The sequence below is a fragment of the Paramormyrops kingsleyae genome, chromosome 3 (genome assembly GCF_048594095.1).
Source record: "Paramormyrops kingsleyae isolate MSU_618 chromosome 3, PKINGS_0.4, whole genome shotgun sequence".
Lineage (NCBI taxonomy): Eukaryota > Metazoa > Chordata > Actinopteri > Osteoglossiformes > Mormyridae > Paramormyrops > Paramormyrops kingsleyae.
In genome coordinates, this window is record NC_132799.1 from 16839327 (window position 1) to 16859450 (window position 20124).

The window sequence follows — 20124 nt, forward strand, 5'->3', positions numbered from 1 at the left end:
TGAAAGTTATTGCACTGTCCCTGCATGTACGGAGCTGTCGTGCTTCCCCATAAAACTGTTCACGCCAGAAAGTGTTAACCACACTCCTAATTAAATACCTACTAGGAAGAAAGGAGATACTGAAATGCCTAGACTCGTCATGGTTTCTACAGCACCGTAAGGTTTGTCAGAGCCGCCATTGTGCTTTATAAACTAAAGATCGGACAACTCTTTCGGAAACAACGCATAATCGAGCCGGAATGGCGTGCAGAGGACTGCCTGCTAAAACTGCTACTGCGCTGCGGCAGTTGCCAGGGGGATATCGAAGGGTACGAGGTCTGATTGGTGGAAACGCGCCTGTTGCCTTGACAACGGCCGGGGGTTTGGTAGCGTTACCGTGCGGCGTGATCTCTGCGCTGCGTGGATGGAGGAAGCAGCTGCTGATCTCTGACAGTGCGAGAGAGACAGGCATCTATATGAGCATTCTGTACACACAGTCTCAGCCATATTGCTTAATAGGAACATCGTGCATGACTGTAAGTACATGCTTGTGTGTGCTTCACTATTTGCGATTACCCAGCCATAGTTTTGCATTACATATCGTTTTACTCTGTGGCTTTTTGTTATTGAAAAGAGCGAACGATTACGAATTGAAAACTAGATGTGACTCGTAACGTGATACACTGAACGTGTATTTCCCATATTATCTGTCTGCTTGGCTATAATCTGCGTGGTACCGTAGGTCACATTTTGAACATGAAGGAGACCGTCGCTGGTTTCCTGTTCCCCCGTTAGACCCCCACGTTGAGGGCTGTGCTTTGAAGCGACGGGAAAATGCTGTATATTTTCGCCTGTATCCCCGGCTAGCCACATAGCGTTTTGGTCCGAAGCGAGTGAGGCAGGCGACGTTTTGTTAAAGTTGCGGATGATCACGAAGTTGAGAACCGCGCACGTTAATGTAGCGGCGTCTGCCGCGGGGTCCGGGTGCCTCTTTTCAACATTTGACACGCAGTGTGGGAGCCGTGTCTGCCTCTCTGCTCTCGGTATACATGTACAGCCGCAATTCGCCATAATGTAACGTAAGCTTGCTTCCTGTGTATTCCGCTTCGCTTCCAGTGTACCTCGGACGTTTGTTCTGAATCATTGTTTCGTTAACAAAAACGGCATGTTTACCATTTGGCTATATCAGAATTTGATTTCGTATGTAAGGGAATGTGAGTGTATTTCGAAAACATTTTTGAGTAGGGCAAACTCCCCCCCCCATTGTCTTTTTACCCGTTTCGACACAGTTTAAGTGACTTGAAACATTTCTCCAACGAATTTGACGTTATTTGACGTTTCTCGTTAGGGTATACTGAATGCAATCCCAGTTTCCTTTTCTGTTGTGTCGAGAATGTAGGGCAACTTTGTAATAGGGTGTCGGAGGGGGGATTTCTGCTTCACTCGCTTTGCCTTCGCTTAAATCACTCTGTGTCCAACCTTATCTTTTTTAAAAGAAGAAAAAAACACATTAGATTTCTCAGCAGGGCAAGTGGAATAAACAGTTATTATTGAATAAATGTGGTTATGGAGCCGCGATCGCGCATCATTTCCGGCGATTCAGTGTCTAGATTAGTGCGCTGAGTGACACAGACACGTGGTCGGGCACCGGAGAGCTGAGCAAGCGAAAGGCTCCGGGGGGGCTGGGGGTGGCCGGGCATCTCTAGGTGTTTTCGGTTAACCGGTCAGGCGTGTTTCAGGTCTGACGAGATTGCTTTAGTACCTGCGTGTACTCGTCTTGTCGGAGCGTCCCTATACGTAGTATTATTTATGCACCTGAAGTCCAGTTAATTTCTAATTAATAAGTAGATGCGAGATGCAGCCGGCTAGATACCGGAGGGGTAATTTTGAATGGGGTGAACTGCGATCTAAAGCATCGCACGGTTCCGTTAATTTGGGAAGGCGCTGTTTTGCTGAACAATGAACTGGCACTCCGACGAGCATTTGGACAGCCGTCACTTGGGCGAACTCGCACAGCCCCCCTCGGCTGCAGCGCTATCCATAGAAACGTAGACCTTGCTCTGTGTTTTATTGTAATACTGCACTTTTCACCGTCATGTGACTTTAGTCGCCGCGTTAGTGTCAGAATAAATTCATAGTGGGGGAAGTGCAGTTACTTTTACGACACTGCACGATCTGTATCCCTCTCTTAACTGCCGTCCTTTCGCCTTATTCTGTGGGCAGAGAAAGTGGCTCTATACCTCATACACCCTAATAACCTGAAGAGACAAGACCAATGACTATGCTGCACGGACGAGGCCAGCGGGCTCTGCTCCCAAAATGAAACAAAGTTGCGGGACGGGTTTGTGCGCCGAAATCCAGCAACCACAGATATAGAGAATCAAAGTCATTGTATCTGGAAATGTTATCACAGTGTGCTTTTACATCGTTTATTCATCTTCTCTCGGTTTAGCGTATTATTCCCAGCGCCTGATCTTTTGATCGCCTATTCAGCTCAAAGGTTGACGTTGAGCACGTTGAGCCGCGGCACGCTGTTCGCATGATGTAATAGATTATCGCGCGTCCCAGATCCGAAACGCATCCTCAGTACCCTCCATGCACCTATTTCCCTTCCTGTCCGCCTGAGGCACCGGAGCTCAAGGGGTACTCCTGCAAACGGCACACGACTTGCCAGAGAATTTAACTAGGCGGAATACGCAGTTAGAAAAGATACGATCTGCTTCCAATGGTCGTTGGGCCGTTTCGTTCCTGTTCTCTCTGTTTGTTTGTGGTGTAAAAGCATGCCGAACGGGGACGCGGGTAAAAGAAACAGGATTGTCAAGAAAAAGTCGCTTCTGCTTTTTGTGCCCCTTCCTTTGGCTGCCTTGTGGTAGTTTGCTTGTCATGAGGTGTGTGTGTGTGTGTGTGGGGGGGGGGCAGGGTTACCCTGCTCCATTTAGCAGATGTTGTTTGCTGACAACTGTGCCGCAGAATAACGTTCAATAGAGGCTGAACGTTTAAAAAAGGAGAAAAAACCCCTTTTTAAATATACCTGATGGCAAAACAGTCTACAGGCATGCTGAGTGCATGCAGACTGTAGAGGTGAGATTGGGAACCATCTGGCTGATTGCTGTTCACACGTGCCATGTTGTGTGAGAGAGAGGGAGAGGGAAGCCTGTTTGTCTCTGACATTGTTTATATATGTGTGCATATGTGTACGGCTGCAGGAGGGAAGACGTTTCTATTGTCGTCGTCCCCCCCCCCCCCAAAAAAAAAAAAAAAAGATAGTCATATGTCCTGGAGATAAAACTGGCCCATGGTAAGATTTAGCCAGATGAATTATGCACTTGTAATTCTGCCAATAACAGCAAGATGGTCGGCAGCGGGTCGCTACGGCGACGACGCACGCCAGCCCAGGGTCGCGTGTGGCAATGGAGAGTGCCCTCTTCTTAGGCTCCTTGGCACTACTGTGTTAATTAGCTCATCCACAGAAGAACCTAATTACACTGTATGGTGCTTTTTGAAACACTCTGGCTGCTCCTGCCATGCTACCTGACACGATGGGAATAATCAGACTGTGTTTGTTTTTTTTTTTTGGTGTACTGGTGAAATTGGGAGCACGGGTATGAAGTGAATGGGTACAGAGTGATCAGCATGCGACGGGAGGAATGTCCTGCAGGGCGTTGAGTCACGAGGCTTTTGGGAGGACGAGCCAGCACTGCTCGGCTTTTGCTCTTGATCGGTGGGGTGGGGGGGGGGGGGTGACGGCGGCATCCCGTAGGTTTACTGCCAGCTGAGGAATGGTGTGGTGAACCTTCCACGCTTGTGGGACACGTTTTCACCATGGTACCATGATGTGGCCGCAAATGCCCTCGGATCTCCTTGTAAATGTCACAGCAGCACCGTGGCGGAACACCGGGACGCGTTTCGCTGGGGGGGCGTCTGCTCATTTGAAGGCAGTGGAATTACCTTGGTGATGTGCCGGGTGTGAGACACCTCCCAGGGGGGACCTCGAGGATGTACAGCTTTCATGGGCCGTGGCGGGACGCCCCCAGGCATTCTGGGACGTGAAGGGGGGGGATCTGTTTCGAACCATGGTGTGCTGACACATTCCTCTCTCGGTGGCACCGTGTGGCCCCCTCAGCCCCTCTGGTGACCTTCATGGATAGCATCTCTGTGAGGTCAGGAGACTGGGAGTCTGCCGTTTGCTGATGTCTGGATAAGCAGGTGTAGAGAATGTTACCAGGGAAACACAAGGTGGAGAATTTAAAGAAGTATCATACCCGGTGGAATACTTGGAGTGTAATTCCAAGTTGGAATGTAATTCCAAGTCACCTGGTGACTGGTCTATGCTTGTGTGCCATTTGAAGGCGTGAGATGGGGACCCGTTGCTGTCTCCGCCGTACACTTACCACAGGTGGCCAATCTTACCCGCAAAGGGCCAGTGTGTATGCAGGTTTTTGGGATAACCTGTAGGTCAGCTGTTCAAACTCAGGTGTGGGGACTCTTCAGCCAATCAGTCCTCTAATTAGTAATATAATTAGGGAGTCGCAGCGAAAACCCGCACACACACCGGCCCTTTGCGGATAAGATTGGCCACCGCTGCCTTAGCTTGTCCGGCTTGTGGGTGTCACTGGGGGTGGGACCCCCACTCTCAGCTAAAGGGGCCCCTCAGCCTCAGATTGTGCTCTCATCTGCCTTGCACTTACATAATTGATTTTTTTTATTATAATTTTTTTTCCATAATGCATACCTTGCACAGATCCACTTATCAGGAACTGACGAAGGAGACCAGGCTCTGTCAGGGATGGGGGGGGTGGGGGTGCAGTCTGGAGGAACAGTCCCTCCCCACACAGACCGTCTTTGCCTGTCTGGAGCTGATCGACAGGCCGTGGGAGTCTGCTGGACCCGTGTGGTTTTTGGAACCTGTTGTAACTGCCACAAGATGCAAAATTAACCCACATGTTTTTTTTTTGTATTAAAAATTGTGTTCGGCTTCTCGCACAGACACACAGACACACAGACACAGGCATCTTGGGCTCTCAGTCCCTCTGGCACGGGTTTCTGCATTGTGAATGTTATCTTTTCATCTCTTGTGTCCCGGTGGGGTGCGACAGGCGGGGCTGCGTTAGGATGCGCGCCTCGGCACGTGTTTGGCTCCTCCCGCCGCTAACGGTGCAGCCCCCCGGCCCCGGATCCCTTCCCCGGCCCCCGGGTCTCGCCCGTCATAATCATCCGGCCTTTGTGTAGTGGCGGTGACTCCAGCTGCACCCGTTTTTCATCTCCTGCGAGCATCTCACCCCCCCCCCCCCCCCCCTTCTTGCCCGGAGCAATAGACCAGGAGGCGGGACGTCCCCAGGAGACCATAATGCCTTAGTTGTCTTGGTTACGTGACATCAGAGCGTGGTAATCAAATATAGGCGGCCGACCCGAATTTGGGTTGCAAATGCATGCTCCTCTTGCAAGCAGGGGAGCGACCCCCTTACCTCTGTCAAAAAACTGTCCCTCCCAGTCCCCCCCCCCCCCATATTCACACTGCTGGAGTGTGTGCGTGGGGCCGCTGTTTGTGGTCATGGCTCCTGTGGAGATAGGTACACCAAATGCGGTCAGTGTTATGCTCTATGGCCAGCTGCTTTTCTTCTCTGGCCCTTTAAGGTCTCTGCAGTTTCGGGGCACCCCTCCACCCCCAGGCCCGAAAGTGACGTGAATGGTACCACTGCCCTGTTTGAGCAAGTGAGCGGGCCTAGCCTGTGCCTTCTGTCGCGGGTAACAATAAGCCTTTGTGCCGGGTCCTCCTGGCCTGAACAAACAGGGTCTGTTTAATTGCGATGACAGGGTGACGGCCGTGTAAGCTTGAGGCCTCATGGGGGTGGCGTGCGGTCGGGCCGGGTCGGGCTGTACTCTGACCTACCCTGTCATAAAGAGCTGGATCCACTATGGTTGCTTTTTCCTAGGTTTTTTTCCGTTGGGTAGAACCGCTCTGTGATAGTAGGGCAGAGAATCCCCCCCAGACGCATGCGCCGGAGGGCTGGCCGTGGGGTCACTCAAGGCCGATTTTGCAAAACCCATTGAGTAGTGTTGCATCATTAAATGCATCTGTTCACGTAACGCTGTGTTGCAGAAGCGCGCCGGGAATGCAGCTTCCTTGTTTCTCCTAAAAACAGCATCTGTGGAAATGCATGCAGCGTGACGATGCAAGTGGGCCACCCCCCTCCCCCCCCGCCAGGTCACCCGGGACACGCCACTCGTTTCTCACGTGGCACTTTTGCCCTGCTGTTTGCCCGGGTGCATGTTAAGCAAACATCCATGCCCCATTCAGACTCACTGCAGTGTATCGGACCCTCGATGCTATGCTGTCTGTGTGCGTGTTATTTAATTTCGTCACATTAGTTAAGAAAATGGAGTGAACACAGACCAAAAGAAAAGTGTTTTGGCTCGTTTTGATGGATTGATTCTCTTTTTTTTTTTTGGTGGGGGGTGTGCTTCTATCTGATTAGCACAGGTTAATTATTTCAAATGAACTTTGCTTACAAACAGAAAATGTTCCATCAAGTCAGATATACTTGACGTACTCTAACTATTGATTTCTTTTTTTTTGTGTGTGTTTTTTTTTTTTTTAATCTGTTACTTGTTTGCAAATTGACATTTATCTGTGTGTGAAGCATCCGTCATATTCAGGGGAATTTTTTTACGCATAAACCCGTTTCCTAGAGCCCGTCTTCTGCGTACGTGAGCAGCTGCGTCTCTCGGCGTCCCACAGGTCGTGCTGCCGCCGCTTGCACCTTATGGCGAGTAGCGATTGAGGTGAATTCCTGCCACTGAACCGGGTTAGCATCCTTCCAGGCACCTTCCAGGATGTCCGCCGTGCGTCTGACTGCCGTGCACATCACTCATATTTGTGAAATGAAACTTGGGGAGGGAAGTGAAAGTTTTTTTAGCCCTGGCTGTTTATCGCGCTGGGTGTCTATGTGTTTGTTTTTGTCTTTTTTGTGAGTCGCTCTGTATTTGTACTCAATTCCCAGTGTGTCATCTGGCTGTGTGAGCTGTCTGAGCCTCGAGCCTCCTCCCCGTGTTTGATTCACGGCTCCTGCTGGGTTCCACCTATCTGGGTTGGGCTGGACCTCCTGTCCCCCCGGTTTTCGGGGGCCAGCTGAGCTCTCCGCTTTCCCGTCTCACCCCCATGTGCTGCACCAGCATCATGGTCCCCAGTGTTTCTGCCCGCTTTTGCCGCTCCGGAGGTCAGGCGCAGTTATAGTGTAACGTCAGGGGGCGCCTGAGCTCCCTCTGCTGTCGGTCCCCCGTGGAGAATTCCTCACGGCTCCCGCGCTCCCGGCCTGTCCAGCTCCTGCTCCTCCACCTCTGGAGTGCAGTAGCGGTGGTGGTTCCTCCCCCGAGCCGGGAACTCATTAAATCAGCGGATGGAGGTGGAGCCTTCTGCCAGTTTATGGCCTTTATTTTATGAAATCTCAGGACGTCGGTCTCGTTGCAATGGAATATCCGGCGTTCAGGTTTTAGAGAGCAGCACGTGGCCACCTGACCGGATAAAACGACATGGGGGCAGGGGGTGGATAAGCTGCTTAAAATGAGCCTGTTATTCTGCAGAAGATAACCAGTGCAGACCCTTGCTCTTCATTCAGTGAGAGATGTCAGACTGTGTTGCACCAGGAAGGCAGTGCAGAGTCACATGTGGCTGCTTCAATTGACAGGCTTCCATCAGAAATAGAAGCATTTCCTTCAGAGACCTGAAGATTGTTTCATTTTAAATCATTTCTCTGTTAGGAGGGTTTAATAAACATTGCTGCTGCGAAGCCTCGCATGAGTCGGGGGGACAAAACAAGCCGTCCTTTGTAGGGGGAGAGCGGACGTCAGTCTGGGTTTGTCCTGTTTGCCCAGCGTGTGCGAGTGTGAGGTCCTGTCATCCTGCGTGCTGTGCCACCAGAATCCATGTGCCTCTGATCGGAAGGGTGCTGGGTCAAATCCCGGCCTCGGCGGAATAATCACATGTGCATGGACCCACAAGCAAGGCCCTTAACCCCCGGCTCCAGGGGTGCAGCATTCTGACCCTGCGCTGTGACCCCCCCAGGCTGGCTCTCACCTGTACATGTATCAGCGTGTTGTTCCGGTGTGTGATGGGGTAGGCAAAGAAGAGAATTACTCCATGGGGGTTACTAAAGTATCACTATTCTATTCTATTGTAGAGACGCCCTTTTACTTATGGTTATCTCTTGTCTGTTTTGTGGTGGTTGAGCTTGATCTCACGATCACCCAATGTTCAGGTCCCTGTCTCCTTCGAGGTATGTTCAGCCATGCCGCCCCCCCCCCCCCCCCCCCCCCCGATGCTGCGCTTTTGCAGAGTTGAACTAGATGCTGTGGTTGGCCTGTCGTTAGTGATGCTGCTGGATTAGCTTTCAGTTATGGGGGGGGGGGGGGGTCTGAGACTTTCAGGTAACACACTGTGTATCTGTGCCCCCCCCACCTCCCAGTGTCTCTTTCTCTCTCATTTTTCACCGTCTTTGTTTTCACATTCTCCTGCAGAATTCCTGAAAACCGTTGTGTTCACCTCTGGGCAATTACAGCCGACAGCCTGTGGAGACTGCAGTTCCATAGGGGGGGGGAGGGACAGGTCGCTAACAGTCCGAGTCAGAAAGAAGCTGCCCTTGGTGTATTGTTTGTGGCCCCCGATCCGATCGGCATGGCCTCTGTCCCCTGGGCCTGTGTTTGGAGGTGAGAGAGCGAGGGTTAAAAAAAAAAAAAAAAAGCATTGACAAATTAAATGAAAGAAACGCACACGCGTTTTAAAACTGCTATAAATAAACAAAAATGACAAAAATAAGTTATGGTGCTGTGCAGGTGGCGGATTGGAGGCTCACTTTATTTCGTTTTCTCATTGGAACTACGCCCAGGCATCAAAATGGCCACCGCGGGTGACCGCTCGTAGACGGGATTCTCGCAGCGCCACGCTCACCTGCCACAGGTAAGGTGGGGTCGCAGAAAGCAGACTCGCGACGGCCAGCCCTCTGCCTGCTTCCCCACCCTGCAGGTCATGATCGCGGTGCGCCGCCCAGGGCCGTCCCCCGTGCCGCTGTGCATCGTGGGTAGTCTCACGGTCGAGCTAGACCGGCAGGGCTGGCCGTTTCGGAGCGCGTAACGGCTCGGGAGGTGTCGCCGGGAGACATGCCGGCGTGGCTTTGTGCGGTGACGCCAGGGTAGGAGACACGCCTGTGTGTTTAGGGCAGGTGTGTCAGGCCTGTGGGCTGACCTGTTTGATTGGTTGGGGGGGGGGGCGGGCGGGTGTCAGCACGCAGCCGGGATCCTCTGCCCACGGCGGCTCACCTCGGCGTCTCCGCAGGAATCCCATGGCCAGTATCGCCGATCCGACGGGGCTGCTTGACTCCCGAGGCGGGGGCTAATGTGTCTTACTCTTTCTCCACACTCCACCCCCCTCCCCCCACCTCTTGTGGTGGGGGTAATGTTACCAGACACTTTTTAAACACTGTGCTGTTGGCCTGTACAGCAGTTCCCATGTGTATTGATCTCTGCTCTGGGGGGGGGCAGACGGAGGGTCTCGTGCTCCGCAGGGGTGATAAGACGCCGGTTGTAGTGATCAGCGTGACGGGCGTGTGTGTCTTACCCATACGCTCCCTGTGGGTCCCCCCTCCCTTACTCTCTGTAAGTGGCCCGTTAGGAGCAGGGACCCCCACCCCCCTGACCGGCTCCCTCTTTGATGTTGTGGAAAATGAGGGGCCTAATGATGATAATGATGCGTGAGAGCACTTTCACAAGCGAGATGGACTTTTGGTGCACCCCCCCCCCCCACCTCAAATTCCTGCTATAGATATTCAAATAGATGGAGCTGGTGAGTGGCTTTTTTTTTTTTTTTTTGAAGGGGCTGAGAGCTCTCCTCGACCCCCCCCCCCCCCCCCCCCAGTCTCTGTGATCTGAGAGGAGTGGGGCGCCGACGTTGAGCTGAGGTGAGCATTGTGTTGCTAATTGGGATTAACGAGTCTTTTTTTTTTCTTTCCTTTTGCTTTTTTTTTTATAATCTGGGCCACCCGCCACCGGAGTCGGTGTGGGTGGGGGGCGGTCGGGCGTTGGGAAGGGCAAGACAATCACTCTGTTTGCGCTCTTGAGATAAAACCCATAAAGGGTATTATGGGGAGTTCGGTACACACACAGACACAAGCCCTGAGGGTTTGTTGTGGAGTTACTCGTATTGGCAGTGGTGTCAATAGTGGGAGTTTTGGTGAGTCGGCAGCGAGCAGATAGCATGGTTACTGCTGTTGGGCCCTTGAATGGCAGGGCTGGACATCCCCCTCCCAAGTGATGATTTTCACCTCGCTGGGGGGGGCTGAAGTGGTCCTGAACCAGTTCCTCTTTGCATACCATTCCAGCGGCTCCCTTTCTTGCCCCAGCCCAGACGGCTTCCTCTGCCTGCAGGGGTTATGGTGGCTTAGGGTACAGCACCCCCCCCCCCCCACCATCCCTGTGCCCACGTAATGTGTCCCAGCTTACAGGACCCTCTGACCACCCCCCCTCCCCCACATACACACACACAATATTTCACAATTTTCATAACCTGGATTTGACCTATTTTCACTACTCTTCTGGCAATGTGTGCATGTCTGTCCACCCCTCTGCCCCAGACTGCCTGGACAGCTCACCTGGAGGGTGGGGGGGTCACGGGGAGGTGGACAGGGGCTTTGCCGGTAGACAGATTTCTCCCTTTTTAACTCACTGGCTTTTGGAAAAATTTTGTAGTTTTTATAATTTTTTTTTAATAATGCAGATGTGACAGCCAGTTTGCCATAGTGACATAGTTAATCTGGTCTGGCTGCACTTCCAACTGCACCAAGCCTGCATCTCATCACAGCACAGCAGCTCACAGTGTGTCAGAGACATGCAAACGGAGGAGTGTCTGTCCAAGTCGACGTTCGCCTAGGAATGCAGACTCATGCTGTCTCCATACCTTTGTTAAAGTCCCTTCCTTCTGGAAGCTTTCAGGAAAAACTCTGTTACAGCAAATTCTGGGAGGTCTGCTGAGTGTCTATATCAGAACGGCAAGCTGGTGAACGGTGAAGGGACAGGGGCAGGCGGACAACGGCATGCGTCTGGCCTGTGGGCCGCCCCGGAATCTGCAGAACTCCGGGACTCTTTGGCTGAACCCAGCCATTAATTTTTGCAGAGCAGAAATCAGGGTTTTTCCTGGCTCAAAATGAGACGGCGGTGGTACCATCCTGATCATGTACACCGGCGTGCACGTGTACCGTGCCTTCAGCTGGCTCAAGCAAACACTTTTAACAAGCAGCATTGTTTAGGATTTCTAATAACGGAAGAAAATGACAATTATCACATTTATATAAAAAATAAAGTGCCACTTTCAAAATTAAATACAACAAAAATGCAATGCGTTAATTTACACATTTAATGAACAGCAAAGTTGTTTAAAATCAAATCAAATATAGCATAAGCCATTATTTTCATTTACAGTAATAGCGGCCCTCTTGCAGTGTAGTTGAACATAAATATACACAACAAGCAAAATATTGCCCTTACAGCATTGTCGATTATCCACATTAAAGCCACTGTTTATCTACACAGTTCACAACCGGAGGCAGAACATTTCAGCCTCCTGTTTTTCATTTTATATAACCTCTTCATACGATCGCATCCACTTTTTCTGTGTTTTTCAGATTTAAATAAAGATGAAGAAAAAGTGACATTAAAATCGCTTAAATGTCGACTTTGCATTAATACACTCCCAATGGCTTGGCAAGCGAATCCACTCGCCTTGACTCGTCTATCGCGCTCTGACTCTGATCCTGTCCAGGATTGGTTCATTCCACTTCTTGTGGTTGTACACTACTTTCAGATCTGATAAATGTACTGCATCTCGTCCGTAACATGAATTATTCCTTTATGATTACTGCCTGTCAGATGAAGTCTGCACTGTTTCACCTGCCTTCACGATTCCCCTCCTCGCAAACTCGCTTAGTAAAGTAATCGCTGATCCTCTGAGCCGTATCTGCAAAGCTAAAAACAACACAGTGATGAGATGTAACGTTAATTTAGGAAACCTTTTTATGAAACAGGACGTGCTTGGATGCAAAATATATTCTGTTCTACACTCACCTGTCTGATAATCCACAAAACATCAGGGCCACCAGACACGTGGGAAAAAACAGATGCTCTATTTTAAGGAAAATTCCAGCACTTTTCTTCCTCTTTGGCAGTTTTGGTAGCACCTTTTCCGGTACACTGTGCTGATTATGACACAGCGACACCATCTTGGTAATGATGATATGGCGGCATAATGTCTCAATTACAGTTACAAATGACAGAAATCTACCAAATGTGATGCTTGATAGATAGAAGTATTTGTTTTCTTGAAGATACCCACCAGAGTTTTGTTGAGAGCTGGAAACGGTACGAAATGGAGGCAGCCGCCTCGTGATTCTCTATGCAGGGAAAATCCTGCAAATTCAACAGAACACACCAAATTAATCGCAGAATTTGCTTTATTTTGCCAGTGCAGTGAAACTGCAGCGGCCGACGTTAAAATATTTCTTTGTGCGGAGTTCTGGATTTCCCCAAAACAGCGGAGTGTGTCCTCAGCGTCCGTGTTCTGGGATTCTCACGATGCCTCTGAGATGCTTTGGCACGTGGGTGGGGGGTGTGGGGGGGGGGGGGGGGGGGTAACCTCAGTGCTGTGATCCTCAAACCGCTGAAGTGATCCAGGGCTGGATCGTGTTTACGTGCCTTGTTCCCCGGTCAGTTGAGGCCAATTCCTGTATTTATGTCGAGCATCCTGCCTGCCACTGACTGAACAGTGTTGTCACCTCGAAACCTCAAAGACTTATTGACCTTCACATGTCCGGGGGGGGGGGGGTCTGTGTGTGCTTGTAGAGCAGGCTGATCATAGGCCCCTCGGCAGAGTGTGTCACGCTCGTTACCCTCGTGTTCCTCTGCGTGGGGTGAGCTCTCGGGGGAGGAAACCAAAGCACCTCTTCGCCATGGCCCCCTCCAAGAGAAGAGGTTCTCCAGGCTCTTGGGAGAGTGGGCCATGGGGATCTTCGAGAGCCAGGGGTGGGTCTTCCTCTGGAGTGGCTCATAATTCCCCCCATCGAGTAGAACTCGTAGCGTCAGTGTTAAGTTTCTCTTCCCGTCATCAGACTGGGTGATAATATGACAACGTCAACACTGCCCATATACTAATGAGTGACATAAACCTCACGTCTGGTCGTGGTTATGTATGTATCGGGCTGCTAGATTGGAAACAGATGAGGATAGAGGATGGTCTGACGTGGGGTGGAGTGGGAGGGGGGGGGTACACATCTAGGACATGTTTTAAAGCTCTTTGTTTCTGTCTTGTTCTGCCCACAGATTCCCCTGGTTTAATGGGTCCGATAATCGGGATGTCACCAGATAAGAAAGCGGAAACCCCAGGGGTACGAGAGGAGCGGGCGGGGCTGCGGGGCACCTGTGGGGCGGGCACCCTGCCTGAGGCGGAGAGCGCCGCCAGCCCCCTGGCCACCAGCTTGGACCGTGTGGGCGGAGTTGAGGGGGGGGCCGAGGATGAGGAACTGACCAACCTCAACTGGCTACATGAGAACCTGCTGCAGAACTTCACCCTGGGGGGGTCGGAGGCACAACCCAGCGGCAGCCCCCTGTTCGACATCGAGGGCGACGGCCTGCCACATGCCCTCTCTTCCATGTCCTCCTCCTCCTCGACATCCCCGTCATCTTCCTCGCTCCTTGCGGGCCGGGCCGGAGAGAAGGACTCGCTCAAATCCAAGCCTCCTCTGTCCTTCTCACTGCTCATTTACATGGCGATAGAGCAGTCGCCCAGTAAGTCGCTCCCCGTTAAGGATATCTATGGCTGGATCCTAGAGCACTTCCCTTACTTCTCCAGTGCCCCCACTGGCTGGAAGAATTCAGTGCGCCACAACCTGTCTCTCAACAAGTGCTTCCGCAAAGTGGAGAGGAGCTTAGGCAAGGTAAGGGCCTCCGAATGCAGACACACAGACTGTGGGCCAGAGGCACTGTATTGCTGCTGATTTATACCGGCAGCTTATTTAAGCCACATGTGTACATCGCAGCTCTTTGTTTACAGTCCAGACAAGGTGGAGAAACCTTATGGGAGAGAAGATCTCTCATTTCTGATTTTGTTAGGACCTTCCACGGTTGATTTGAAGCTCCGGAGAGCCTTTCCAAGTCGATTTCTCTGACATCATGATAGCATCTTTCAAGCAGTTTCTAATTTTGCAAAGTTGAAAGGGACCTTGTAGCCCAGTTTTGGGGCCTTGGATGTGGCCTTCCCGTTAAAGCGAGGGGTAAATAGTTATGATGGTGCTGTCAACATAGAACCTCATCTGATAGAAGCTGGTCAGATCCTCACTGTAGTTGTGGTCAGTCTGCTTTGGGTGGATCGTTCTGTCCTTGGAATGATGCTGCATCGTGTCAAACCTTTGCATGTGATGACAATGTCCGCTTGCTACATTGCAAGCCTGACATCCGATTGGCTGTGGCATTGACTTGAGTCCCGCCGGTTGGTTTCTCTGGTTTTAGAGGGAATCCCACGTTCCCCGTGATAGCAGAGGAACTTGGTCAAGGTCACCGAGCCTCCTCTAGGAGCTGGCCCTGAGACATCGCGCAGTATCTCCTGAAACAGAGCATAGCAGGGAGAGAGCTCGCCCTCCCATCCGGGCCGGCTCCACCTCACATCACGGTTGGGCCGTGGAGATGGTTCAGCCTGAATCCCAGCAGTGCTGACTGGGCACGAGGAGGAGGAGGAGGTCATTGTTACTTCATTTTCGCTCAACTTTTTCCAAAGGCCACTTGTCTGCTCAGGCTTAGGGGCGCATAATTTAATTAATAATTTATCCTCTGAGCATATTGATCTGTTTGAATGGCGGAGCTTCACATTTTTTTTGTTACACTGAGAGCAAAACCTAGACTAATTCTTTAGCTGTTGACGAGTGGTCAGGGGCCCGGTTCGGCCACGTTGGCATTGTACCGGGTCTCAGGTGGGGCTCTGATCGGCCCGCTGTGGCACAGAGACGGCATCTCTTTGAGCTACAGAACCCCCTGCGTGGCCCTTCACTTGATGGCGTCCGTTGGTGGAAAGATGGGGGAGAAAAAGCGTGCTCGGTGGCTCAGAGTGCCGGCGGACGCGGCGTTCACACCCCGGGTGGAGCCGGCGGCCTGGCGGTTGCTGCCTGTGAGTCTGCTGAGAGCCCAGCGCTGGTTTCAAATGACACTGTCTGGTTTCTGTTGCCATGGCGATGTTTCCTCCTTCCTGTTTATGAGCGGACTGGTAATTTGAGTCAAGGTTATATTGCTCCTGCTAGACTGTGCTGGAACAGAGAGTGAAATGGAGAGATAGCAGAACAGACACAGACACACACACTTGTATCTACTTCCTGTGTACTAATGCGCACACACACATGCATAGACACTTAATATAAAAACTGCATACACATGCAAAGTGACACATGGATGCCAGTGACCACACATGCAAGCACATGTACTGGTGTCTATGTGCATAAACCACACTGCATCATGCCCCTTTCCACTGGGGGGCGTGACCCGCCACGGTATGGCAGCAGGACCCCGGTCACAGCAGTGGTCCGAGCCCGTGTCTCATGGTCCGTCTCCCGGATGCAGTTTATTTATACCGACCTACTTACAGACCGTCTCTGTCATGGAGAGAAGGTAGCTGCCTGGGACCCTTCTGGATGCCGCCTCCCACCCCATGACAATGATTATACTTGTGCTTCTGGGTATATTTCAGTGGTAATACCCAAAACTCGCCATTGGCTCCATCGGGACATTTCCTGGTGTTTCCCTTTGCTCAACAAAAGACTTTTGGTTGTGAGATTTGCTTTGTCTGTGCCTGGTTCATGGCTCTTGACCCGACTGTGTTGGCATTCAGGGTTAGTGTGTTCAGTATGTGGCAGGAAGCGGTGCTGTAATGTAGCGCCATGTGACGTAAGGCCATGTGTCTCTGCTCCAGGCCAATGGAAAGGGCTCTCTGTGGTGTGTGGACCCGGAGTACCGACCCAACCTGATCCAGGCCCTGAAGAAGCAGCACTTCCCTGCCGCGCACGCCTTCTGCACGCCGCCGGCCTCGCCACCCAGGTGGGTGTCCTTACCTAAACCCCCCCCCCCCCCCCCCGGGACTGCCTTCAAACCTGAAGCTCTGCTCTTGCGGCTCTGGCTATACTGGCAGTAGGTGGTGATTGATGTACCCTTTCTCATTCATTGGACCCCCTCTGCCCCCTGCAGCGCCTCCTCCCCCCCACGTCACCTCGTCCTACCGGACCAGAGCAGCTCTCTGAAAGGTGAGTGCCTCTCTCCCGGCTCCCATGCCCCCTCCTCCCACGGAGAGTGGCTCCGCATCCGCGGTGTTTACAGAGACCTGTGCTGCACCCTCGGCTGGATACAGGCCGGCTTCTTGGCCCCCTGTCGGCTGTTTATGCTCCAGTATCACTCATAGCTCCATCTTCCACCACCATCTGTACATCAGAGCCCCTCCTGAGAGGTGGGGAGGCGTGAGGCCGTTCGGTCTGTGTGTGTGTCTGTCTGAGTGCGTGTTTCTCTGTCTCTCTGGCTTGGCTGTCTTCCGTAACCTTGACTACGGAGATTTTGCCACCGCGGTAACTGGGCAGGAAGCTCTGGCCCCCGTCTCATTGGGGATGAATAATTCAGGTCCCCTGACTCTGAGTGCAGGACGGGAATGGGATGCGCGACCCCTGCCCTTCCCACCCCCCCCAACCCACCTCGCCCTACTTCCTGTCCCTCGAAGGAGGCCGGCCGCATCAAACTGACTCCTGTGTGCATGTTCTCTCCTTTTGCAGAGTCTGACATTGACGCCGCTACGGCCATGATGCTGTTAAACTCCACTCCCGGGCAGCGCGCCGACCCATGTAAGAAACGCCCCCCCCCCCAGAAGCCCCCCACCCTGCACTCTGCCTCTCTTCCATTTTATACTGTTCTTCTTTGGCTGTACCCAGCCCCCAACCCCCCCCCCCCCCCAACACTCCAGAAGTATGGATTAGTGCGGTTTTTACTGCCAGTCATTTGTTATTAGGAGGGGTGTCTGTGGCCCCGCCCCTGATTCTCCCTCCTCCGCCCTGATTGGCCAGGGTCCTTTAAAACCAGGTACACTTATTAACTTATTAATCTCTCACAAAGGAATTTGAGGGTAGCATTATACCCATGGGCCGGCCTTCATTTGCATATCATCTGACCGGCCCGTAACCATGACAACATCCATTACAACGTTGCATTCTCGCTCAGGCCATCTCCATCCATGCGGATGCGCAGTGATGTAGGTGGCAGCTGCTGTGGTGCTCCGCGGAGACGTCGCCACGGGACCCGAGAGCCTCGTTTGTCGCATTGAGACTTACGCCGCCGCAGCCCCCCGAGGGCAGTTTGTCGGGGATCTTGCTCTTGTTCTGGCAGGGCTTCCGGTCCCCACCCCCCCACCCCCCCACCCCCCGGTGTTGTGAGCTGTATAGTCAGGGGAAAAAAGTCTTGCTCGCATCCCCGTATCAGCCTACCCACATTTCTAACAGAACCCCCCCCCCCCACCCCAAAACGGCCCCACTGTTAGCTGTCTATCTCCCCCCCCCCACCCCTTACAGCCTCCCAATTATCCCAATCAAATTAGACACTTAGGACTAGCGCCTGCAGATCAATTTTGCCGATGTTGTTGCTGCCATTAATTGCACTCGTTATGCATCATAATTAATCCTAATTGTTGTTATTTTCATAAGCTAGTTAGTCCCGCATTGGTGTGACGGTGGGGACACTTAGCCTGAACCCCCCCCCCCTCTCTCTCTCTCTCTCAGGCGATCCTGACAGTCCGATGGACCTGTCCCGACCTGACTCTGTGCTGGTCAGCAGCGACCCGAAGCAAGACCACAACTACAGCAGCGTTCCCCTGCCGCGCTGCCCCTCCCGCTCAAGCTCCTCCTCACTGTCTTCTGTGGATGAGGGTGGGGGAGGCGACGCCCCCCCACAGGCACGCCGGGCCGGGAGCGAGGGCTTCCACAGTGACGAGGACTCCGACCCACCGGACGATGCTGGGGGCGCCCGTGTCTGGCCTGGCCGCGCCAAGCTTCCGGGTCCGCGTCGCTCGGCCGCCACCAGGGCCCCCCCCGGGAAGAAAGCGCGGCGTGATGTCAGAGCTGAGGTGGACGAGGAGCTTAAGGAGGCGGCAGGGTCGCTGCTGCACCTGGCTGGGATCCGTACCTGCATGGAGGGCTCCAAACACAGTGCCAAGAGTAAAAAACTCAACCGGAAATGAGGCACCCTGACCCCCCTGTAACCTTTGAACCCTGACCCTGCTGTGTCCCTCTCCCCTCTCTCTCTTCAGTTCGGTGAATCATCGTTTTCTTTATTTTCAGATTTTGTAAGAAAAAACTGAAAAAGGAGAAAAAAAAATGAATGTGGGAATACTCCCCCCCCCCCCCCAGCCCCCCTCCCCCACCACAAATACGCAAGGCAATATTACCATCCACTGCGGATTATGAAGCCATATTAAGACTTTTACCGGGGGGGGGGGACCAAGAAGAGACACCTAGTTGATAGATAAACCGCCAACTCTGAACCGTCACGCCAATTGGAGCAATTCCGTCTTTTTTTGTTTTTTAGAAGAATCGGCCCCCAAAGGTGTTCGAAGACTCGAACCATTGCATGCTTCCAGTTCATATTGGGAAAATATTTAGGAGAATGAGTGCATGTATATAACCAACAAGCTGACCAACAAGCTGACCCTAGCTTAAGCTGGATTCTTCTGCCATTCAGATACAAAAAAAAGTCAAAACAAAAACAAGGAAAATTACTTTGAAAAAGAGGAAGAGGTTGCCGCCGGTATTTTCTGAATCGAGGACATTGGTCTAGAGTTACCACACAAAGAGAAATGCAATAATTATTCCAAATCCTTTAATTGTTGTATTTTCTTTTCTTTAATGCCTACATTTGTCAACTTTTGTTTCTTGGCTTGGAAGGTCATCTTGAATTCCGAGGCATCGGGATCCTGCCATTGAATAAGTGTCTGGGATTTTGAATTGTGATGTTGGAAGGGGGGGTCTCCAAATGGCCATCCCAAACCCTGCACCCCTGCCATGTGTACACCCCCTGCTCCCTCTCCCCCCCCCCCCCCATGCCGTCTTTGGTGTCACCATATTGATTATTTCTCCTGCCTCCCTAGTATCATCTGCAAAAGTTGAAGCCGATATTTGCAGCCGAACGGGCCGGCCTGTCGTTCTGGGCTGAGCCGCTAGGCGGGCCGACGTCCGTTGGCTGTGCGAGTGCAGGGATCCTGTCCTGGGGTCGGGTGGTTTACTGCCGGGACTTGTATTTAATTCTCCCTGCTCTAGATAACATGTGAAACAGGAAACCGCTGGAGAGGAAGAGGAAGGCACTTCCAGAAGTTGATATAGCAGTGCCATTACACTTTGTAAGCTTCTGTGTGCTGGTGAAGATTCATGTCACTGAGGGCTGTAGCTGTCATTGGCTGATACAGATATGCAAATGATCAGCCCCCCCCCCCCCCCCCACTTCTGTTGTTCACATAGGGAAATGACACTATGGGAGTGGCAGGTCATCTGTGCTTCTCCCAGTCAAATTCTCCCCCCATTTCAAAGCACCCTGTGTGCTGCTTGACTTTCCAGCTCCTGGGCTCCTGCAATTTATGTGCTCATTATATTCAAATGTCAAAACAGGAAAAACTTTAAACAACCTAAAAGGAAGAAGAAAATCAACAACAAAGGCTCAATCCAATCCAAACATGTATGGGGGGCCGGGGAGGGGGGGGCTAACTGAATCAGACCAGAGAGACCTGCTGTCCCCCCCTGCAGCCTGACCATGGGGGGCATCCACTGTGTCACCGGCCCCTTGGAGTTTTTCCCATGATTGACAGGAAATGAGGGGGTTGGGTCGGGTCATGTATGGAGCTGGAGAGCCAATGGCGGGCTGCGCGGAAACGGCGCCTGGAATCTGGCCTCGTCCCCCTGGCCAGCGCTGTCCCCCGGTGCGATTTCTGCCCTGCCCTTGTTGCACATTTTCCCTTTTTTGGAGCAGCCAGCTCTTTTTTTTTTTTTGGGGTGGGGTGGGGGGGGTTGCATTTTCTGGGTTTCTGTGTGCCATAGGTTGCCAGCC

General features: G+C 52.2%; 1 protein-coding gene across 6 annotated transcripts; it reads left to right on the plus strand.

Annotated features, from left to right (window-relative positions):
* Window positions 1–18427, plus strand: foxn2a (forkhead box N2a). 6 transcript variants are annotated; one of them, XM_072709749.1, is made up of 8 exons: window positions 230–515; window positions 8494–8682; window positions 8862–8932; window positions 13339–13952; window positions 15971–16095; window positions 16243–16298; window positions 16815–16883; window positions 17811–18427. In XM_072709749.1, the coding sequence occupies exons 4-8, from the start codon at window positions 13353–13355 to the stop codon at window positions 18266–18268; spliced, it is 1308 nt and encodes a 435-aa protein (XP_072565850.1). In that variant the 5' UTR covers window positions 230–515; window positions 8494–8682; window positions 8862–8932; window positions 13339–13352; the 3' UTR covers window positions 18269–18427. The 6 variants fall into 6 exon arrangements, with proteins under 6 accessions (XP_023676937.2, XP_072565850.1, XP_023676936.2 ...); XM_023821169.2 differs by lacking the exons at window positions 230–515; window positions 8494–8682; window positions 8862–8932 and adding an exon at window positions 1–161; XM_023821168.2 differs by lacking the exons at window positions 8494–8682; window positions 8862–8932 and having other exon boundaries at window positions 233–515.
* Window positions 18428–20124: the final 1697 nt, after the last annotated feature.